The following is a 21,493-nucleotide window of genomic DNA, read 5'->3' as shown; positions in this document are numbered from 1 at the left end:
AATAGGAAATCCTCAAAGAAGGCTGCAACTGTACAAGGTCCTGGTGAGGCCGCACCTGGTGGACTGTGTGCAGCTCTGGTCTCCATACTTGAGGAAGGATAGACTGGCCTTGGAGGCAGTCTAGAGGAGGTTCAACAGGGTGATCCCAAAGGTGAGGGGGTGACCTACAAAGAGAGACTAAATCACCTGGGTTTATACTCACTTGAATTCAGAAGAATGAGAGGAGATCTTATAGAAACATATAAAATTATGAAAAGGATAGATAAGATAGAGGCAGGAAAATTGTTTTCACTGGTGAGTGAGACCAGAACTAGGGGTCACAGCCTCAAGATTCAGGGTTGTAAATTAATAGAGGTCTATAAGATTGTGAGATCCATTGATAGGGTGGACAGTCAGCACCTGTTTCCCAGGGGAGGATTACCAAATACCAGAGAACTGATTCTTTATTCAAACACACAGAAGGGAGTTGTTCTAGTGAACTGGTGCGGACTCGAAAGGCCGACATGGCCTGTTTCCGCTCCGTAAATGGTTATATGGTTAAGGTGGTGAATCTCTGGAATTCTCTACCCAAAAGGATTGTGGAGGCTAGATGAGTTGGGGATATTTAAAGAGGAAATAGAAATATTTTTAAAAGATCACTAAATTGAACTCTATGAGGAACTGGCACAGAAGAAATGACTGTTTTGAGGGGGGCAAGTGACTTACTTGTGAACCTGCTGTGTTGTGTACTTATGTACACAATACTCAGTGTGGTCTCATTGAGGTCCTGTATAACTGTAGAAAGATATCAATTTTTTGCCGGAAATCTGAAAATACTTGAAAAACTAAACAATAAGGTATGGTCTGGCAAGAACCAGTTTTTTTTTAAAGTTCTGATGAAAGGTCATAACTCTTGCTTTGTGCAATACCGTCTGATAACCAGGCCTGCTGAGTTATTTCCGTTTTTATAATCAACAGTTCAATGCTGTTCGCATGTTGCTATTTCTGTTCAGCTAATTTCGGGTTTTTCGAATGAAATTATTAACTGAAACGTTCAACTACTTAAAAAAAATATAAATCTAATGTTATAGATCATATTTTAAAATCAAAGCACTGTGTCTACAATAGCATTTGATTAGGGTAACCCTAACCCTCAAGAGTTTGTTTATTTAGCCACTATTTTAAAGATGATTAAAATACAATTGGTCTTTTGCCAACGCTCAAGCTATCAGTCACAATCCACCGTCCTGCAGCCCCCCGATCTGCTTAGCCCGGCTCAAGCCAGGTCCTGGCTGGCACTGCTGCAGTGGGCTGGTTGACGTCACGGCGATTTCCCGGCAGCCCTCGTAGCAAGTGAATTAGACAATGTCACTGCAGCGCTTCCGCGCTGAATGGCAGGAGTTAGACAAAGAATTTAATCAGCTACAGGTAAATGGCACTGCATGCAATAACCAAGAGGGAAAAGGATAAAAATGTGAAGATCCAGTTCGTTCGGTGATATCGTTTCGCCGGAAGTTTTGAACGCGACTTTAGCTCTGTCATGCTACCCCAATCACATTGGCTTTGTCAAAGCCCCCTCTGGCTTTGTCTGTAGAAGGTTTCGGAAAGGTCTAGGCTGGAAGGCTCTTGTTCACCAGATTTGAAACTCTTGTAGTTCTAAAATTGTTTCGTGCTGTTCGGGAAAATTGTACTGTGCATTTCCACGTATTATTTGATTCTTAGTGGGATTATTAAATGGCAAATTAATTTGTTTACCGGAATTACATTTAAATCCAGTGCTCATAAATTCTTTGGTGTCAATGTATAGAAAGCGATTAATTTCATTGACTGTCAGGATACGGTGCTGGTCAGTAATGTTAAGTGATTTTTTTTAAAAAGCATTGGTTGTCACCAAAACGTTTTAAATCTGTTACGAGTTGAGAATATTTTATCTAGATTGTTGGGTGAACCGTGTAAGAGTGAGTATGTATTGTAAATCTGAACGTTCTTTGTACCCATAAAAGGATTCACGTAATGTATCAAATGTGAGTTTAATAATTAAATTTGTGAATATGTAATAACATCATAGGAGTTGGTGGTTGGGTATACAGATTTTAATACTACTGTTTAAAATAATGCACCTTATTAAGAAGACTGGAATCATGATTTATGAAAATAAATACCTTGATGAAGAGCTCAAGCCAGAAACATTGGTTGTGTATCTTTATCTTTGCTAAATTAAGTGCACTGTTTGACCTCCAGAGTTTCTCTAGCATTGTGCTTTTACACAGTGCAGACTTTAGTGTTTTTCTTTGAGAACAAGGTTGCTTTTCTTAATTGTACAATTTTAAAGTTCTACCCTAATATAACCTGAAATATCAAACAAAACTTCAAGTAGATTTGAAGAGGGTTAGGAATAGTAGGTGGAAACTGTAGGCCTTTTCACACCGCATTGTAAAATGGAGATTCCCAGGAAATTTTGTTGGGAACCCTCCCGTGGAACTGTGGTGTGAAAAGGTTGGCCCAGGAATTTTAAACAGCTCCATGACCCTGGGAAATTTCCACGGACCACCCTCTCCCTGTAGTGTGAAGAGCCAAATGGCCAAGCAGGGAAGTCTCATGATGTCAGCGCTTGCGTGCTGTGTCAAGTAGGTGATGAAAATTAAAAGTTACTTACCACCAGGGACCAGTAGGTCGCTTTGGCCTGTCGCGATGGCAGCATAATGCGGAATGAATGGCCGACCTCGTTAACCATAATCCCTCGTGCAGCTGTATTTCCCAGAGTGGTTCCAGCTGCGTGAAAGATTATGGGAAACGAAGTTGGCTATTCGTCCTGCATTGTGCCACTGTCACGACGTGCCAAAGTAGCCCTGAAGCACAGTGGGGTGGGTAGGTGATTGACCGACAGATGGCCGGGGTGGGAGGGACCGGGCAGGTGGGTGACCAACCTACTGATGGCCGGGAGGGAGAGAGCAGGAAGGCGAACGATCGACGGGCAGGCAATTGACGGATGGGATGGGATATCTTCTTTGGCTTGGTTTCGCGGACGAAGATTTATGGAGGGGGTAAATGTCCACGTCAGCTGCAGGCTCGTTTGTGGCTGACAAGTCCGATGCGGGACAGGCAGACACGGTTGCAGCGGTTGCAGGGGAAAATTGGTTGGTTGGGGTTGGGTGTTGGGTTTTTCCTCCTTTGCCTTTTGTCAGTGAGGTGGGCTCTGCGGTCTTCTTCAAAGGAAGTTGCTGCCCGCCGAACTGTGAGGCGCCAAGATGCACGGTTGGAGGCGATATCAGCCCACTGGCGGTGGTCAATGTGGCAGGCACCAAGAGATTTCTTTAGGCAGTCCTTGTACCTCTTCTTTGGTGCACCTCTGTCACGGTGGCCAGTGGAGAGCTCGCCATATAACACGATCTTGGGAAGGCGATGGTCCTCCATTCTGGAGATGTGATATAGGGGGGGGGGTACTTACTCTTACTGCATCCTCGGTTAGGGATGGGACTCTCCCTAAATTGCCGGGGAGGACAAATTCCCAGGAATTTGGACCGTGTGAAAGGCTGGGAGGTCCTGAATTCCTGGGAATGTTGAGGAGTGACATTTATATGCAACCTTTTTGGATGAGACTGTAGGAAGGATGAGCAAGTTAACTGTAAAACCATGATAAATACAATGGCTCGTTCAAGTTGCAAGTAAAAGAGAATGGTCTGCTATGCACCATGATTAAGGATCATTGTTGGTCCTGGAGGAATTTTAAGTGGGAGTGTAAATTTATTTTGGTGCTGAGCTCAACATCACTTTCAGTTACATGGGTAAAACTAAGAAAGCAATTCTGAGAAACTAAAGTCTAAATAAAAAAAAAATAAAACCATGAAGGTGATGATCTATGTATTATTGATCTGCTTGCAAGTTAACATAAAGTGAACAAGATCAGAGAGATTAAAGTATGGGTTACAGAATGTAATGGATTTAAATTCATAGTCATAGGATATCTCTCTCTTCTGTTCTTTCAGGAAGGTCTTCATTTGGGACTGTTGTCATGGTGAATCAAATAAACAGTTTTGTGCATAAATTACAAGTAGCTAGGGTGAGAGAATTTTTGGCAAATCATAGGAAGAACAAGATGATATGGGATAACAAAATTATGTCTCAAATTCTAAAGTAAGGAGTGGAGCTGACAAACATAAGCATGCTGCTGCAGATCAGAGCAGGTAAAAATACAAAATTCAAGGCTACTTTTCTGCACGAATAGAATTAGCATTATTGGACAGCATTTGCAAAGAAATGATGAGAAGATGACCAAGATATTTCAGAGAATTAGAAGAGGGGATAGGTAGACCTGATAATAAAGAATGACGTTTTTAGACTGCAGGCATGTAATGGCACAATCGAAGAATTTTGCTGCTACTCGGGCAGTCTAAAAAGGAATGGGCAGGAATTTTGAGTCAATTCCTGCACCATGATTTATCCTGCAGGAACCCTACAACCTTTTGGAGGAAGCCAGCAGTGTAAATCATACCAGAAAAATTTGTTGACGGTCATCCACTCTACTGCACGTCCAACCACCGGGACTGTTGCACTTGTAATCTAAAAAGGCGCACAGTGTGTGAACGACCACACGGGCAGTAATTATGTTAATTTTTTCCCACAATTTTCCTGACGTTGCAGTCTAAAAAACATAACTGTCTCAGAAGTGGCAATAATGATGATTGGGTGATCAAGGCAGAATCATTTTGGATGAAGAAAGGATAGAAATTACTGGTGATAGTTCACAGGTCCCTTAAGAATAATTGTATGTAGGACAATATAAATTGGGAAATGGTCAGAGAAGAAAATGAAAATATTGCATTAATAACATGCAATTATAATTTTAAACTGTTTGTTTTGCAAGCAGTACACCTTGTCATTCCATGCATAGTGGATTAATATAAACACAATACAGAGTGCACAGCTGAGGAGAGCAATCGTTTAGAACTGAGAAAAGGCATCATAATTTTCCAGTGAAGTTTGTTCATGAGTCTGATAACACTGGACAGCAATTTTTTTCAAAAGGTTTGCTTCCTGAATAAAAAAAAATGGGGATTATGATATATGGTTTTTAGACTGCAGGCATCTAATGGCACAATCAAGGATTTTTGCTGCTACATGGGCAGCCGAAAAAGGAATGTGCAGGAATTTTGAGTCAATTCCTGCACCACGATTTATCCTCCAGGACCCCTACAACATTTTGGAGGAAAGATTTGTTGATGGTCATTCACTCTACTGCACATCCAAACCCTCAGGTACTTGCAGTCTAAAAAGGCGCCCAGTGTGAACGACTACACAGGCAGTAATTATGTTAATTTTTTCCCACTATTTTCCCATCATTACAATCTAAAAACTATAATAGACAACTTCAAGCTGAACACAAAGATTATTTCAGATTTTCTGTATCACGTAGGAAGTTGGAAAAACATTAAATTAACTTTTATTGAATTTAGCATGTTTAATCACATAATGATGCTGACATGTTGAGTTAGTTCAGCTGACCTAAAAATGTTTCGCTGCTGATTTTTATTTGTGTTCAGCATCTGATGTGTCTTATATCAGTGTCCAACAAAAGTTGGCCAGCATTTTTTTTTTTTTTTTTTTTTTTAATTTTTTTATTTTTCACACCATAAATCACATTAGCCATGATATACACTATTTCTTTTCACACATATACAGTGACTTTTTCTCCCCCCCCCCCTTTCCTCCCAAACCACCCCCCCACCCCCCCCTCTCATCCATTTTAGGTATACAATCTAGGTTGCATTAATCCAGTCAGACAATGTTGTCATTCAACAAAATTACACCAGAAATTCTACTGAGTCCATTCTTTTCTTTCCTTCTCCTTCTATCAACTTAGGTAATGTTTGTCCCCGGTAGGTTTTCGCTATTGTATTTAATGTAAGGCTCCTATACTTGTTCGAATATTTCAATATTATTTCTTAACCAATATGTTATTTTTTTTTCTAATGGAATACATTTATTCATTTAAATTTGGTAGTTTCTTCCTTTTAATTTGGTTATGTATTCCATTAATATTTAAAGACATATAGTTCAGCGTAGCCCTTTTATATTTTGTTTATCTTCTCTTTCCGTTTTTCCATCATTACCTTTCCTCCTTTTCCATTTCTGTTTTCTTATTTTCAACTCTTCATAAGACAACATTCCTACAACATCTAACATTTTCCTTATTCTCCTATTTCTATCTTATTTATCCCCAATCTCCCCTTCACCTCCTGAGTTGTCCTTTATCCCTTGTCGGACAACCACATCTCCCCTCTCCATTTGGATTTGCGAATCCACTCGCAAGCGTCAACTGATTGTGCAGTGACCGCTATTTCCCCCCACCCCGCCTCCCCCAGAAAAGATTTCACTTTTCATATGTCACAAAGGTCCCTCTTTTAATTCCCTCCTTATTCTCTCTATTCCATTACCTTCCCTTATTAATTCTTGTCTATACTATCTATATTTTCCTCTAAGTACAGATACATTCATGTATGCTCATTGTCTCTATTCACTCTTATACCTCTTTACCTGCATACATATCAATCGTGATCATTTTTACTCTCATTACCCGTCTTCTTCCCTCAGTCTATTTTTGTCTTTACCCACATACATATCAGTCGTGATCATTTTAACTCTCATTACCCGTCTTCCTCCCTCAGTCTATTTTTGTAATTGTTCTGCAAATTTTCGTGCTTCTTCTGGATCCGAGAATAGTCTGTTTTGCTGTCCTGGAATAAATATTTTCAATACCGCTGGATGCTTTAGTATAAATTTATACCCTTTCTTCCATAAAATCGCCTTTGCTGTATTGAACTCTTTTCTCTTCTTTAGGAGTTCAAAACTTATATCTGGATAAATGAAGATTTTTTGCCCTTTATACTCCAGTGGTTTGTTGCCCTCTCTTACTTTTTCCATTGTCTTCTCCAGTACCTTTTCTCTTGTAGTATATCTTAGGAATTTTACTACAATAGATCTTGGTTTTTGTTGTGGTTGTGGTTTAGAGGCCAATACTCTATGTGCCCTTTCTATTTCCATTTCATGCTGTAGTTCTGGACATCCTAGGGTCTTAGGGATCCACTCTTTTATAAACTCCCTCATATTCTTGCCTTCTTCATCTTCCTTAAGGCCCACTATCTTTATGTTATTTCTTCTGTTATGGTTTTCCATTGTATCTATTTTTTGAGCTAGTAGTTCTTGTGTCTCTTTAGTTTTTTTATTAGATTTCTCCAATTTCTTTTTTAAGTCTTCTACCTCCATTTCTGCTGCTACTGCCCGCTCTTCCATCTTGTCCATTTTTTTTCCCATTTCTGTTAAGGTCATCTCCATTTTAATTATTTTCTCCTCTGTGTTGTTTATTCTTTTTCTTAAATCCTTAAATTCCTGTGTTTGCCATTCTTTAAATGATTCCATGTATCCTCTAATAAGAGCAAGTATATCCTTTACCTTGCCTCTCTTTTCTTCTTCTATTTCACCATACTCTTCCTCTTCTTCTTCCTCTGAGTTGACCATCTGTTGTTTCTTTGTTGCCCTTTCCTCCTCTTCTATCTTGTTTCTATTGTCTTCTGTGGTCTCTTCTTGCTGCAGGTGTTCTGCAGCTGTCGTTGCCGGCTGTGGAGATCGACTCCCCAGCTGGTCCCCCCTCCCGTCGGTGTGTTTTTTTTCATTCGCATTGCGCATGCGCGAAACTTCGCGCATGCGCGTTTGCGCACTTTTGTTCGGCTCTGCGAGCCATTTTTGTAGTCCATTATTTACCGACCTGAGGGAGCGGGTTTCTCTCTCCGCAGCGGGCCTCTTCGGACAGGTAAGGCCTTCACCTTTTTCCTCCTTTGTCTTCTCTTCCTCTCTTCTTACCGTTGCTTTCGATTTTTCTTTTTTTGTCGCCATCTTCTTTCCACCTTTATACTCACTTTTCTGTAACTTTTATTTCTGTGCCTTTGTGTTTTCTCTTGTTTTTCCCGACTTTTCTGGAGAGGGCTGGAGTTCACCGTCCGGCCACTACTCCATCGCGTGACTCCTCCCCAAAAGTTGGCCAGCATTGATGGATTCCAATTGCCCTGATGCTGCTTTTCCATGGTTGCAATGTCCTGGTGAAACCTTTCACCATGATTGTAACTGACTGCACCAAGATCAGCAGGGAAGACATCCAAGTGCAAATGCAGAGAATGATTTTCAATGACACGTTGCACTTCATGTTTTTGCTTGCTTGAAGCATGTTGTCAATCAGCTGAAGTGTTGTTTGATGCTCTGTCATTGCCAAGAAAATTCTCAACAACATTTTTAAATGCCTTCCATGCATGCTCAGGCCTAAGACACCTGCATTGAGTGCATGGACTGATCAAAACAGCTTGCTTTATGGGCAATATTCTGGTGGACTTAAAATATAACAGGTGTGACAGAATATAGATATTTTTTGTGAGATAAATTGGGCAGGTTTGTTAGTGTAGGTCACATACAAACACTTTAAAACAGATCTTATTTAAAATACTGGAGATCTCCTCATGCTAGACATGTTGGGGCTAATAGTCTTTGCAAAAGCTTTGGAGAGTGCCCAAGAGATTTCACTAATGGATTGTTGTTTACATAAAGGCAACAGATGAAAGAGCTTGTCAGAGCCACAACCTGGAGTGGAACTTGCTGTTCTAAGAGGGACATGTGGTTTTGCAAGCAGAGAGAGTCAAACAGGATTTCTCTCTGTGTGAGAGAGAGAGAGAGAGACAGAGATCTGTTTTACAGTCAGCAGCAGCAACTGGAACTAGAACAGGACAAGCTGGCAAGCTCATGGAAAACCCTATTTGGAAGACGGGTTGTGAGTGCTTAGTTCAGCCTGGTCAAAGCCCTTGTGGAGAAGACGAGCTGTCTAATGTTACACTTGGAATAAGAGAAACAAAAAGACACTCTGTGGTGACCTGAAAGAAAGAGGTTATCATCTGGAGAACCCTGAAGGGGGCAAGTTTCTTCAGCAAGACACTGAAGTGGCTGATGAAATAATCAGCGTACAACAATTCTCTCTCTGAAAACCAACAAGAACCTTCCTGAGCGGTAACCATTTACCTTTCAAGCACCAAAGCCTGGTGATCTTTATAAATGTTAAATTCTGTGCACAGTATAAGAATTTCCTGCAACCAGTGAACTTGGAGGAATGAGAAGTAAGATTGGACTGTGAATCAAAGAACATTTCTGAACTTACACACACATTACATACACATGTGCTTAGAATTAGAAGGGGGTTAAGTTAGGTTAGTTAAGTAAATAGTGATAAGTTAAAGTGTGATTCTGTTTTCATGTTTAAAGATAATTAAAAGCAACTTTTGTTTAAGTAACTATTTGTCTTAGTGAATATCTATTGCTGCTGGGTTTTGGGGTCCTCTGGGCTAGTAACACAGGAAACCACAAAAATAGGTTGTATCTAAAAAAGAATACAGTACGTGATGGGAAAGGTTTAAGGTGATTTTTGTAATATGCAGTTCAAAATCAATAAAATACTGCTAAAAGCGTTCAGGAAGAAAAATCTTCATTGTCCAGTGTAATAGTGAGACCAGAACTGTCCTTGAATCAGTTGATGCATGTTTTTGCATTTGTGAATGTTCTTCAATATGGGAGAATGGTGAAGAGAGTGCAGTCTTTTAATATGTTGGCTCCTTTTCAGAGCCAGTGGGAAGTATTGATGAAGGGGATATTTGTGTGATGGTCTGAGCTGTGTTCACAACTCTGCAGTTTCTTGTAGTTTTGGGCAGAGCAGTTCCTATACTACACAGTGGTGCATCTGACAGGATACTTTCAAGATGTTTTTTGAGGGATGCAGGTGACATGTTAAATTTCCTCTGGCTTCTGCCGAAGCACTTGTCGGACTCTGGCTTTACCCTACCCTCAATTTGGTCTATGTGTTGTCTGAGTCCAGCGTGCTCGTTGAATGAAGTGATAGGAGAAGGTATTCGGTTTCATAATCAATTTATTACATAGTACAAGAATAAAGCTTAACAGAGCTCTGGTTCAGTCGTTAGTTCATAGGTCACCTGCTCGGTGAGCTATTCTCCAAGACTGACTCCTACTGTCCAGTCTCTTCTGTTTATATAGATCAACATTGTTACATTGACCAAGAGTTGGCTTTCTTTGATAGACTCATTGCATAAAATTTATCTCAAGCAATTTCCTGCTCTGCAATTATCTATGGTGTAGACCTCCTATCTTAATCCCCAAGGCCAGAACATCCTGTTGTTTTGATCAGAAGTCAATTCATACCAGATATTTCTAATTATTTCTTTGTTCTCGTCTGGCCATAGTCTTCTGTTCTAATCAACATCTCCCGTGTACCCTTATGACTTATCATTCCTACTAAATTGGTTTATCCATTTTGTTTGTCTCTGACATTCTCAGTCATGGTACTCTTATCACTTATCCTTGCAATACACTTATCTTCCTGTCCTTGGCCTGTTTCAGAATAAATCACTGACCCTATGGTTCCTCCAACCTCATCTTGTCTAACTTCTCCTATCTGCTATCCTGTTATTCCCATGTGTGTTTTTGATGTTTTCTCTCCGGTCTTGTGCTTTACAATTAGCAGTGTAACCTTGGGGATGAAAGTATTTTCTCTCTTTGTATTTGGAGGCAGCAAATTCTACACATACTATAATCAGCCAACTTTTCTACATACTGTGACTGTTACTTAATTGCATTAATATTTCCCTTAAACAGTATAATTGAAGTAAATAGTAAATTGTTATATAGTAATGGATTAATGAATACATAATGAATAGTACATAGGCATATTTTCCATGATTACTTAACCCCTTGGTTCCAACACACTGGTGTGCTTTCTTGGCCATCACATCAGCATGGTTGGACCAGTACAGATCGGTGGAGATGGAGTTTACTCCTAGGATCCAAAAGCAGTCTACTACCTCCATCACAAAGCCGTTAATGTGGACAGAGGAGTGAGCTCCAACCCTCTTCATGAAGTCCATCATCAGCTCTTTGTTCTTACTGACGTTGAGGGAAAAGTTGTTGCCCTGACACCAACCCATTAGTCCCTTGATCTTCCTTCTACATTCCAATTCATCATTATTCTGGCTTATGAAAGTGGTTCCATCTGCAAATTTATAGATAGAGTATTAATAGAATTTGACATCATGGTTAAAGGGGATCAAAGAGAGAATGAATAATAGGAATTGTACTTTGCACAATGAAAGGTGGTTGTGGCTGTCAGTCCTAGCCCCAGAAAGGGCTTTCTTTAAAAATCAGTATTAATAGAAGTAATATCCAGTAATATAAAAAATCTGTAGGTCTGACACCAACAAAGTTCTGATGGTACCTGATTATTCCTGTTTTACTGTACAAGGCCCAACCATTTGAGGCTGTTTCATCAATGATGTCTGAACTAGGATGTTCACACAATGTACAAACCCATTTGCAATTCTTTAGAAAATGAAGCATACTACAAGACCTGGACAATATTCACTCATGGACTGATAAATAACATGCATACACAAGTGTCGAGCAATAACCATTTCTAATAAGAGAGAATCTACCTATCCATCTTTTGATATTATGTGGCCTAATCTTTGAGTCTCCTACAGTTAAACTGCTGGGGATCACCATTGAGCAGAAACTTGACTGGGCCAGCTGTTTGCCTATGAGAGTGACGACAAGAACAAGTTGAAGCATCCTGCAGTGAGAGACTTGAGAATCTAAATCCTCTCCACATGGGATAAACTCATCATAGTACTTACTCCATCTAGAGCAGCCATTCTCAACTAGGGTCATGCAGCCCCAATGGGGGGCTCATAGCACGCTTGAGTAGAAGCCTTGTTTTCTTTTTACCTCGCGTAACGTTTTAAAAAATGTTGTCAGTAGAAGAGAAGTACAGAAAAAAACAAAACTTGACTGCTTCACCGGGAAGGGAGGGTCCATAAACTTCGACCAGAGTCCAAAGAGGACCATAGCCAAAAAAAAGAATGAGGATGGCTGATCTAGAGAAGCATAGTTCTGATAGGGATTCCAGATTCCTTTATTGTCATCTACTGTAATAATACAAAATGTAAAATTACTTGAAATTGACAGAGTTGCAATAGTGTTGCCTGGTGCCACTTGCCATACAAGAGAAAGAGAAGCAAAAGAGTCACTGAGTGTCTATTGTTTTGCTCTTTTGCCTCCAGTGCACCTGAAGCCTCTGCAGCCACTCTGTTTAATCCATAGGCAACCTGAGCTCCAGATTCAAACCTCCCGACATAATCAGAATTTATTGCCATGAACAAGTCATGAAATTCAGAGTTTTGGAGCAGCACCAGAGTGTAAACATTCATATTATAAACATTTTACAATATTACCTTAAAAAAATTAAAATAATAGTGCATGAAAAGTAAGTTCATTTATTACCCAGGAATCTGACAACAGTGGGGAAGAAGCTGTTGTTACAGGGTATTTATATTTTATATTATATATTAATATGTCTTTAAAAGAGATTGTGGGGGTTTAGTGTAGGTCACTTCACAAACAGATACTTACAAAACACATCTGTAAAATGTAAGAGCTTTGTTGAAAGAGACATTTCATGTCCACAGTGACTTTACAGAAACTTAGAAGAATACCTATGGAGACTTCACAAGTAGGTGTTAATTGGACTGATGCTTTGGAGTAAATTGACTATTGTTTTTAAAGCAACAGATGGCCAGCCACAGGAAACTGATTCCAGTGCTGGAAATCTGGTTGCAGTTTGCTGTTCTAAGAGGGGTCTTGTGGTTTTGCAAGCAGAGAGAGAAAAGACCAAACAGGATTTCTCTTTTTGAGAGAGAGAGAGAATTGAGTTCTGCAGTGGCTTTTAAGGCTGCAACATGATAAGCTGGCAGGCTTGTTAAAACCCCATTTTTTAAAATCTTTATTTATTCACTCAAGATACAGGTAATAAAATAAGTAACATATCATGAACATTACATTTTATATTTTATATAAAAGAAAAAAGAGAAACCCGCCCCCCCTCCCCCCTTCAGCCAACTCTCCTGAGGAGAGCCATGGAAAAAAAAGAGAAAAAAAAAGAAAAATGAAGCATACATATTAAAATCTAATCAATGTAAATCAAAATGTAAATATTCTGAATATAACAACCACTTATGAAGAAAAAAAATTTAATGATCATGTGAAACGTAATTTTTTCCATTATTAAACAATATTTCATCTCATTATGCCACCTATTAATATCAATCATATTCATATCCTTCCACGTACTAGCAATACAGTTTTTCGCTACAGATAATGCTAAATATACAAAAGCAAGTTGAAATTTATCTAATCCCAAACCTTTCAAAGGTTGCAAACTACCCAATAAAAATCTTCTTTCTTCTTTGGCTTGGCTTCGCGGACGAAGATTTATGGAGGGGGTAAAAAGTCCACGTCAGCTGCAGGCTCGTTTGTGGCTGACAAGTCCGATGCGGGACAATAAAAATAAAAATACCGTCGGGTCTAAAGGTATTTTAATCTTATACAGGTATTCTAAAAACAATTGAATTTTTTTCCAAAAAGATTGTTTATTTATACATGACAAAACCACATGAAAAAAAGTTCCAACCGCATTACCACATCTAAAACACAAATCTGAGTCATAAAAAACATTTTTTTAGTTTTTCAGGTGTTAAGTATAGTTGATGTAAAAAAATTATAATTAATCATTGCATAACGTGCATTTATCAGTCTAGTTACACTATCATAACAAATATCTGACCAATCATCCTCGGAAAAAATAAAACCAATCTCCACTTCCCATTTACCTTTAGATTTATCCCAACCCTTTTTATCCATACCATCCTGTAATATTTGATACATAACTGAAATTTATCCCTTCTCTGGTACCTTCATAAGAAAAGTCTCAAATTTAGTCATTTCAGGTAAAATCATATCTCTACCAAACACATGCTTTACCAAAGATTGAATTTGATAATAAAGAAACAAAGAATTCTTATCAATACCATAACTATCCCTCATCTGATCAAAAGATAAAAATTTACCGTCTTTAAAATAATCTCCCAAATTTTCCACTCCTTTTAATCTCCAGTGTAATAAACTCTGATTATGTAATATACATGTCCTACCCAATCCCTTTTCAATTTCATACTTTCTTTGACATTCAAATGTGTTTCTTGTAAAAAAAGCGATATCAATTTTCATTTTCTTAATATACGCCAAAATACATTTACGCTTAATCGGACTGTTTAAACCTCGAACATTAAAAGTAGCAAACTTCAACTTTGACATACCTACTAATGTAACTGAGAACTAATAATATCAATATATAAAAACTCAGATCAACGTAAATAGGCCCTCCAATAGGAGAAAAAGAAACCACAAATTAAAGTCTAAAAAAAATAAAATAAAAAAAAAGAAAGAAAAAAAAACCCCAAAAAAACTACCAAAAGGTAGTAATCCCTAAACAACACTTGGGTGTGGATCACCCACCTATGGCTGATGACTAATAGAACATAGAGCAAATCTCTCCCTCCCCAGCCAAACAAAAACTAACAACAAGATATCATAATGACATAAAAAGAAAGTAAAAATAAAAAGGTTCTTCTATTCATCCAAAAGATTGCAGACTCGGTGACTTCATTTCAAGAGAAGTTGGACTCTTTCCATTCCCATTTCTTCTATTTCTACCATTTCTTCCATTTCCAGAGCAACCAGATTTTTCTTTAGGAGACAATGGTGGACTACGTCTTGATCCTCATACATCTGGCAACAAATCAGCAAAAATCATTGCTTCATGCTCATTCTCAAAAAACCGAGATTGAAAGTCTCCACAAAACACCTTCAACACTGCCGGATAACGTAAAGTAGACTTATAGCCTTTACGCCATAAAACTTCTTTAACTGGATTAAATCAACGCCGACGTTGAGTAACCTCTTGACTCAAATCGGGATAAAAAAAAACTCTACTATTCTGAATCATTAACGGAGCTTGTCGTTGTCTCGCATTTTGCACTGTTAGACGAAGTATCATTTCTCTGTCCAAATAATTCAAGCATCGAATTATCACGGGTCTCGGTGATTGATCAGGCGGAGGTCTTCTTCTTAAGGCTCTGTGAGCTCTTTCCAATACCAAGCCTCCAGAGAAAAATTCTTGTCTCAATATTTGTGGGATCCATTCCGTAAAAAAATGAAGAGGATCTTGATCTTCCATACCTTCCGGCAAACCTTAAAACCCCATTTTGAAGATGGGTTGTGAGTTCTGAGTTCAGCCTGTTGAAAAACCCTAGAGGTCCTTACAAGAGGAAATGGCTGGCGAGAGTGTTTCTCGTGAAATAAAGGAAACAAGAGGAACTCTGAGTTATCATTTGGAAAACCCATAATGGAGCAAGTTTCTTCAGCAAGATTGGAGGAAATCAGTTTGTGACGGTTCAACGAGCAACAAGTATCTCTCTGAATCCAACTAGAACCTTCCTGAGCAGTAACCATTTAAGCACCAAAGCCTGGTGAAGATTCAGAAATGTTAAATTCTGTGCACGTATTAGAATTGCTTGATACCAGTGAACTTGGAGGAGTGAGAAGTGAGATTGGACTGTGAATCAAAGAACTTTCCTGAACATATACACATAAGCTTAGAATTAGAAGGGTGTTAAGTTAATAGTAATGAGTTAAAGTTTGATCCTGTTTTTATATTTCAAGAAAATTAAAAGTAACTTTTGTTTAAGTAACCATTTGTCTTAGTGAATTTCTATTGCTGCTAGGTTTTGGGTTTTCTGGACTCGTAACACTGTCCTTGTGCTGTTGAGTGCTCATCTTTAGGATCCTGTACCTTTTCCCCGATGGTAGCAGAGTGAACAGGGCATAGCCTGGGTAGTGGGGATGTTTGAGGATAGAGGCTGCTTTTTTAAAACACCGCCTCATGTAGATGTTCTCAATGGAGTGAATTCTGGTGCCTGTGGTGTCACAGGTCATGTTAATAACCTTCTGGAGTTTAATCTTGTCCTGAGAGTTGGCACCTCCATACCATGCAGTGATGCAACCAGCCAGAATGCTATCCACGGTACACCTGTAGAAGTTTACGAGAATCTTCAGAGACATACCGAATCTCTCAGACACCTCACAAAGTACAGCCGCTGGCAAGCCTTCTTTGTAACTGCATCAACATGGAGGCTCCAGGATAAATTCTTGACCCTTCCCACTACTGAGCCCTCGATGAGGACTGTTCAAGTTCCCCTGACATCTTCCTGAAGTCCACAATAATTTCTTTGGTTTTGCTGACCAGGAATGAGGAAGGCTTTAGCGCTCGAGGTCCTTCGAAAACCCTTCTTGCCCTCATCATCCTCTCAAATTCCAGCTCCGATACCTGGCTCCAATCACCAGAATAAAGCAGATTGCTTTGGTACCCTCCAATCCTTCCACCTTTGGTGCAATGTGGCTGCAGTGTTTACCATCTAAAAAATACACTTTAGCTATTCACTACAGCACCTCCCTAACTTTGATTCCTGCCATTAAAAATAAGGGCAACATACAATAATGGGACCACCTGCAGCATCCCCTCCAAGTTGCCTGTCACCATGACTGCATATTAATTATATTTCTGTTTCTTTATTGTTCCTCCCTACCTCAATGCATTGTTGGAATACTTTAATTGGTGGAACTGCAGCAGTTCCCAAAGGGGCTGATTGCCACCTCTGGTTAATTTAGGAAACTACAATAAATGGTACATCTTGCCAGTTAAGCCCAGAGCCCCCAAAAATGTCCTCTAAAAAGTAAGAAATTTTATCTATGTTCTTGTTGCATCTCTCCTCCCAGCATTCAAAAAACAATCTAAAACCTGCTTTTGGCATTTTGATAATGACATCATGGATTGATCATGGAGTTTTTGCATTTATGATCTTCACCAAAATGTCTCTAATTTCAACCAAACAAGATTGTGGTAATATATCTTCAGAAGTAATTAGTATCTTGAAGGGTTATGCTTAATATCCAATTTTGATAAATGTAAAAGTAGTTTAGATGAATAAGGAGTTTCTTTAAACTTGAAGAAACCTATAAGCACCTCTGAGCTAAATCATTGGAAATGTGGAAGGAGTTTGGTTTTTCAGAGAGGGAAAAATGAGTAACAAATCTAATGATCCTCATCTAGTTCTATAGCAATTTACAGTTCAACACTTTAAAAAAAAATGCATTAAGTTGACCAAATAATTTAAAGACTAATGCATGGCTAATATTATTTCTTTCCCCACCCCCACCCCAAAGAAAAATCTTTGGTTTACTTGGTGTTGTCAATGAATATCTGATGACTGGGTAGAGCAAAGGAATTCAATTTGCACAGAAGATGAGAAAAACTCGAAAAGAATCGCTGAGTTTCCCCAAAAATAAACAGAAGATGAACTAAAGTTATGCACAAAAATTAATTTTGCTCACTTGCAACTGGTTGGTTTGTCAAATGATTTGCTTCAATGCCCTTATTTTGGCTGCCATTGTATTTGTTATATGCAACCTTGCCTTTTGTTTTCTAGATCAATTTGTAGATTTTTTTTTGGTCCATCATAGGAAACTCACAAATTGTATAGACAAAAACTTGACGAACTAACGAATCTTCAGACTAAATGTAGCAACTCCGTAAGTAAACAAAAACGAAGACTAAAAGACCTTGCGTGCAGTCTCCGAAGGTAAGAAAATTAATGACATGCATCTAAATCCCTAGTTCCCATTCCTACTTGTTTTTCTTGATAATTGATGGTATCAGGATTGATACCAGACTTGCTTATTTCTACTGTTATAAATCCTTACACTGCTTGTATTTTTTTAAAACTTGCTGGCTTTGCAGGATTATTTGGCCATAAAATGTTTGGTATGGCAATTAAGAACATAGTTTGCTTTTAATTATAGAATTAGTGAATGTTTTTTAAATTTTGGATTTGTCTTTTGATCCAATTGTTTCATTTTTTAAAAACTTTGTGTTGAACTTGTTATCATAATTCACCCACTGTGGGAATTTTCATCTAATCCTTTTAATCTTGTTGAATCAGGAGGTTTAAATTTATAGTAAATTAAATTTAGACATGTAGCAAGGTAACAGGCCCTTTCAGCCCACAAGTGCATGCTGCCCAATTATACCCAATTGATTTGCACTCCCAGTACATTTTGAAGGGTGGGAGGAAACCAAAACATTTGGAGGAAACCCACGTAGACTCGGGAAGAACATAGAATCTGCTACGCTAACCGTGCAGCCCCGATTATATATTGCAGATTCTGTTTGTTCAGAGGCTCAAGATACAGTTTCTCATGTCTTGTTACAAATTAGACTGCCAGCATATTTTATCACTTTTCCCCCCAAGTTAAAGGGTTCAGGGGAGAAAAAAAGTTTGTGGCATAATTGACAGAAATTGTCTATCATCAACACTCACTTAGCCCCACCCCTCTATTTATCCTTCAGAAAAAGTTTTGATATTTTAACAGATCTGAGTAATTTTTAAAAAAGTTGGAGTAAGGCCAAACATTGTCCACTTAATAACTCATAATCTTATGAATTTTGTTTTTCCACACAGATGTAAACTTTATGCTGATGCAGAAGAAATTGAAGCCATACAGAGAATTAATAATGATATCAAAGAGCGGCGCAATGTTTTCTTTGATATGGAAGCATTTTTACCGAAAAAAAATGGGTATGCTTTTTCCCACAACAAGAATCTTTAAAAGAATATATCTATAAATGTAGGTGACACAGTTAAGCAGCAGATAATGCAGTTCATATTTCCAGCAACCAGCTTTCAGTTTTGACCTCTGGTGGTGTGTGTGAGGAGTTTGCACGTCCTCCCTGTGACTACATGACTTACTCCCAAATGCGTGGTGATATGTTAATTGACTACTGTAAATTAGCCCATGGATAGGAAAGAGGGAGGAGAATCTGACACATTAATGGGAATGTGTAAGGGAAGTAAATGGGAGGGAAGATAGTCTAAGTGCTAACATAGACATAATTATATTTTATTTATGATTTTACAAACTTCAACTCAAGCAGTTATCAATATTATCGATGTTAATGTTGAAATTTTCAATATTGATCACAATTTATAATTATCAATTTTATGCAAGATTTTTTGTGACGTTCAAGCTTTCTCTGTCCCCTTCCCTCCCTCCACACCCCCCCCCCCCCCCCATGCCCTCCTCATTTAACATTCAACCAACCACAGTTACACACAACATTCAGGACATTCACAGCAAAGGTATGAAATATATATCAGAGGTTTATGGGTTTGTCACGTCATGGCGGCCAGTGCTCAGGCTGTTTTCTTTTTCTTGACTTTTCCTGGTTGGGATGGGGTGGACTCCCCTCTCCCTCTCCAATTGAGGGGTAGATGGGGAAGGTAGGGCAGTAAGGCACAATGGTCCACCCTATAATTGTGCTCCTATGGAATTTAGGTATGGTTGCCAAATTTTTATAAAAGTATCATATTTTTTCCTTAAGCTGTAAGTAATTTTTGCCAGGGAAACACAGCTTTGCATTTCTGTGTTCCAGCACACTATGCTCCAGCAGGAGTCGGCCTTCCAGGTAACCGCTATGCACTTCCTGGCCACTGCCAATACGATCATTCCAAATTGGATTTGAAATTTGGACAGATTCATCATAAGTCTTATGTTCATTACATTTCCCAACAGGAACAACTCTGGGTCCTATGGGAATTCTTTACCTATTTTTTTTTCCCAGGGATTGTCCCTGTTCTACCCAGAAGGGTCTCACCTTGGTACATGTCCATGTTGCGTGCACAAAGGTTCCTATCGCAATGGCACATCTGAAGCATTGGTCTGATAATCTGATTTATATCTGTTCAGTTTTTGCGGCATCAGGTATAGCTGATGTAGGAAATTGTATTGCACCAGCCTGTACTGAGCATTAATGATTGCAGTCATGCTGGTCCGACACAGGTCAGACTACCACCGCTCATCAATCACTATTCCTCATAACGACTTCTATCTCTGCCTTGATTTGTGAAGGCTTGGTTTAGGTCCTTCTGCTTGGAGCAAGAAATACATTAACGAGATGAATTTCCTTGTGTTCCCACTCCGAATCAAGGTCTCTACATCACTGCACGCTAGTAGGGCTATAGTTGGATCTAACTTGTCCTGCAGAAAAGATCTTATCTGAAGGTAGCAGTGGAACATCTTATTTAATAAATCATACTTATTCCTAAATTGTTCAAATGATATTAGCTGCCGCCGCTCGTAACAGTCCTCCACACACCTGACCCCATTATGACACCAGGTGTCCAGGATCTTGTTACCCTCCATCAATCGTATTAAGCTATTTGGAATTGGGTATATTGGGACAGGCGCACTTTGATTCCAAATGGAGATTTTGTTTTAGTATAGGGCTGCCTGTTTTTCCTGATAACAATTTGAGGTCCCATTTATAATTAATATCCTCTGCTACCTTCTCACTTGCAGGTCAATTTATGCCCAGGATGGTACACCTCCCCCCTCGAGTAATGAGGCGATATATCTTGACGGTAATTTTTCTTGAAGCCTGGCATTTGTAGTCTGCCCAGACTGTAAACCTAGGTCAATTTTTCCATAGAGACCCTGGCTACCTTTCTATTCCATAGAAATGTCCTTATTCGAGAAAGAAAACTTTGGAAGAATCCCCGGGGCAACGCCACGGGCAGTATTTGGAAGAGGTATTGAAGTCTCGGCAACACATTTATTTTAACACAGTTGAACCTTCCCACTAATGTTATGTGCAGGGATATCCACCTATTTAGGTCCTCCTCAATTCTCCCAAGCGAGGGGTGTATAATTTAGTTTCTACAAATTATTCAAGTTTGGTCTATTCTGACTCCTAGAAAAATGATTCCATTTTATGGCCAATTTAAATTACTATTTTCTTGATATTGACTATAAGTGGCATGATTTCACTCTTGTCCCAATTGACCTTATGCCCAGAGATCTCCCCATAGTCCTCCAAAGTAGAGCGCAGATTGGACTACGAGTTTATTTGGTTTGTCAGATATATCAGTATGTCATCAGCAAATAAATTGATTTTATGTTCTTACTGGCCTATTCTAAAACCCTTACTGTCTGGATACCAATGGCTTCAGCCAGTAGCTCTATGGCTAGAATGAACTGGGCAAGAGGTAATGGGCACCCTTGTTTACTTGATATCTTGTCAGTGGGAAAGCTGGAGAAATTTGTCCATTGGTCACAATGTTTGCCTTGGGCGCGTGGTAACTGTACCCTTATCCAATTTTTAAAAGTTGGCCTGAACCCCAACTTTTCCAGCACTTTGATTAGAAAATCCCACTTCAATTTGTCAAATGCCTTTTCCACATCAAGGACCACAGATAAACCTCACGTTTCTGGTTTGCGCCAGATGCATTATACTCAACAGTCTTCCAATGTTATCCACTGCCTGTCTTTTCTGCACAAAGCCCGCTTGATCTTTCTTTATTGGTTTTGGAAATGTCTTGCCAATCTATTTGCCAGGGTTTTGGCAAGTATCTTATAATCTGTGTTTAGCAGTGAAATGGGTCTATAAAAAGATGACGTTAAGGATTGT

At 39.0% G+C, this 21,493-nt stretch overlaps 1 protein-coding gene across 3 annotated transcripts in view; it reads left to right on the top strand.

The window, feature by feature from the left end:
- The first annotated feature begins 1,318 nt into the window (after window positions 1-1,318).
- Window positions 1,319-21,493, top strand: part of tmem120b (transmembrane protein 120B) — a 62,511-nt gene continuing 42,336 nt past the window's right edge. For all 3 annotated transcript variants that reach the window (XM_069933288.1, XM_069933287.1, XM_069933289.1), the window contains exons 1-3: window positions 1,319-1,407; window positions 17,491-17,609; window positions 18,489-18,605. In XM_069933288.1, the coding sequence (XP_069789389.1) occupies window positions 1,345-1,407; window positions 17,491-17,609; window positions 18,489-18,605 (299 nt within the window). In that variant the 5' untranslated portion in view covers window positions 1,319-1,344. The remainder of the gene's footprint in view (window positions 1,408-17,490; window positions 17,610-18,488; window positions 18,606-21,493) is intronic.

Source organism: Narcine bancroftii, chromosome 4, assembly GCF_036971445.1.
Source record: "Narcine bancroftii isolate sNarBan1 chromosome 4, sNarBan1.hap1, whole genome shotgun sequence".
Taxonomy (NCBI): domain Eukaryota; kingdom Metazoa; phylum Chordata; class Chondrichthyes; order Torpediniformes; family Narcinidae; genus Narcine; species Narcine bancroftii.
The sequence above is the reverse complement of the archived record's forward strand: the minus strand, read 5'-3'. Positions and strand labels throughout refer to the sequence as shown.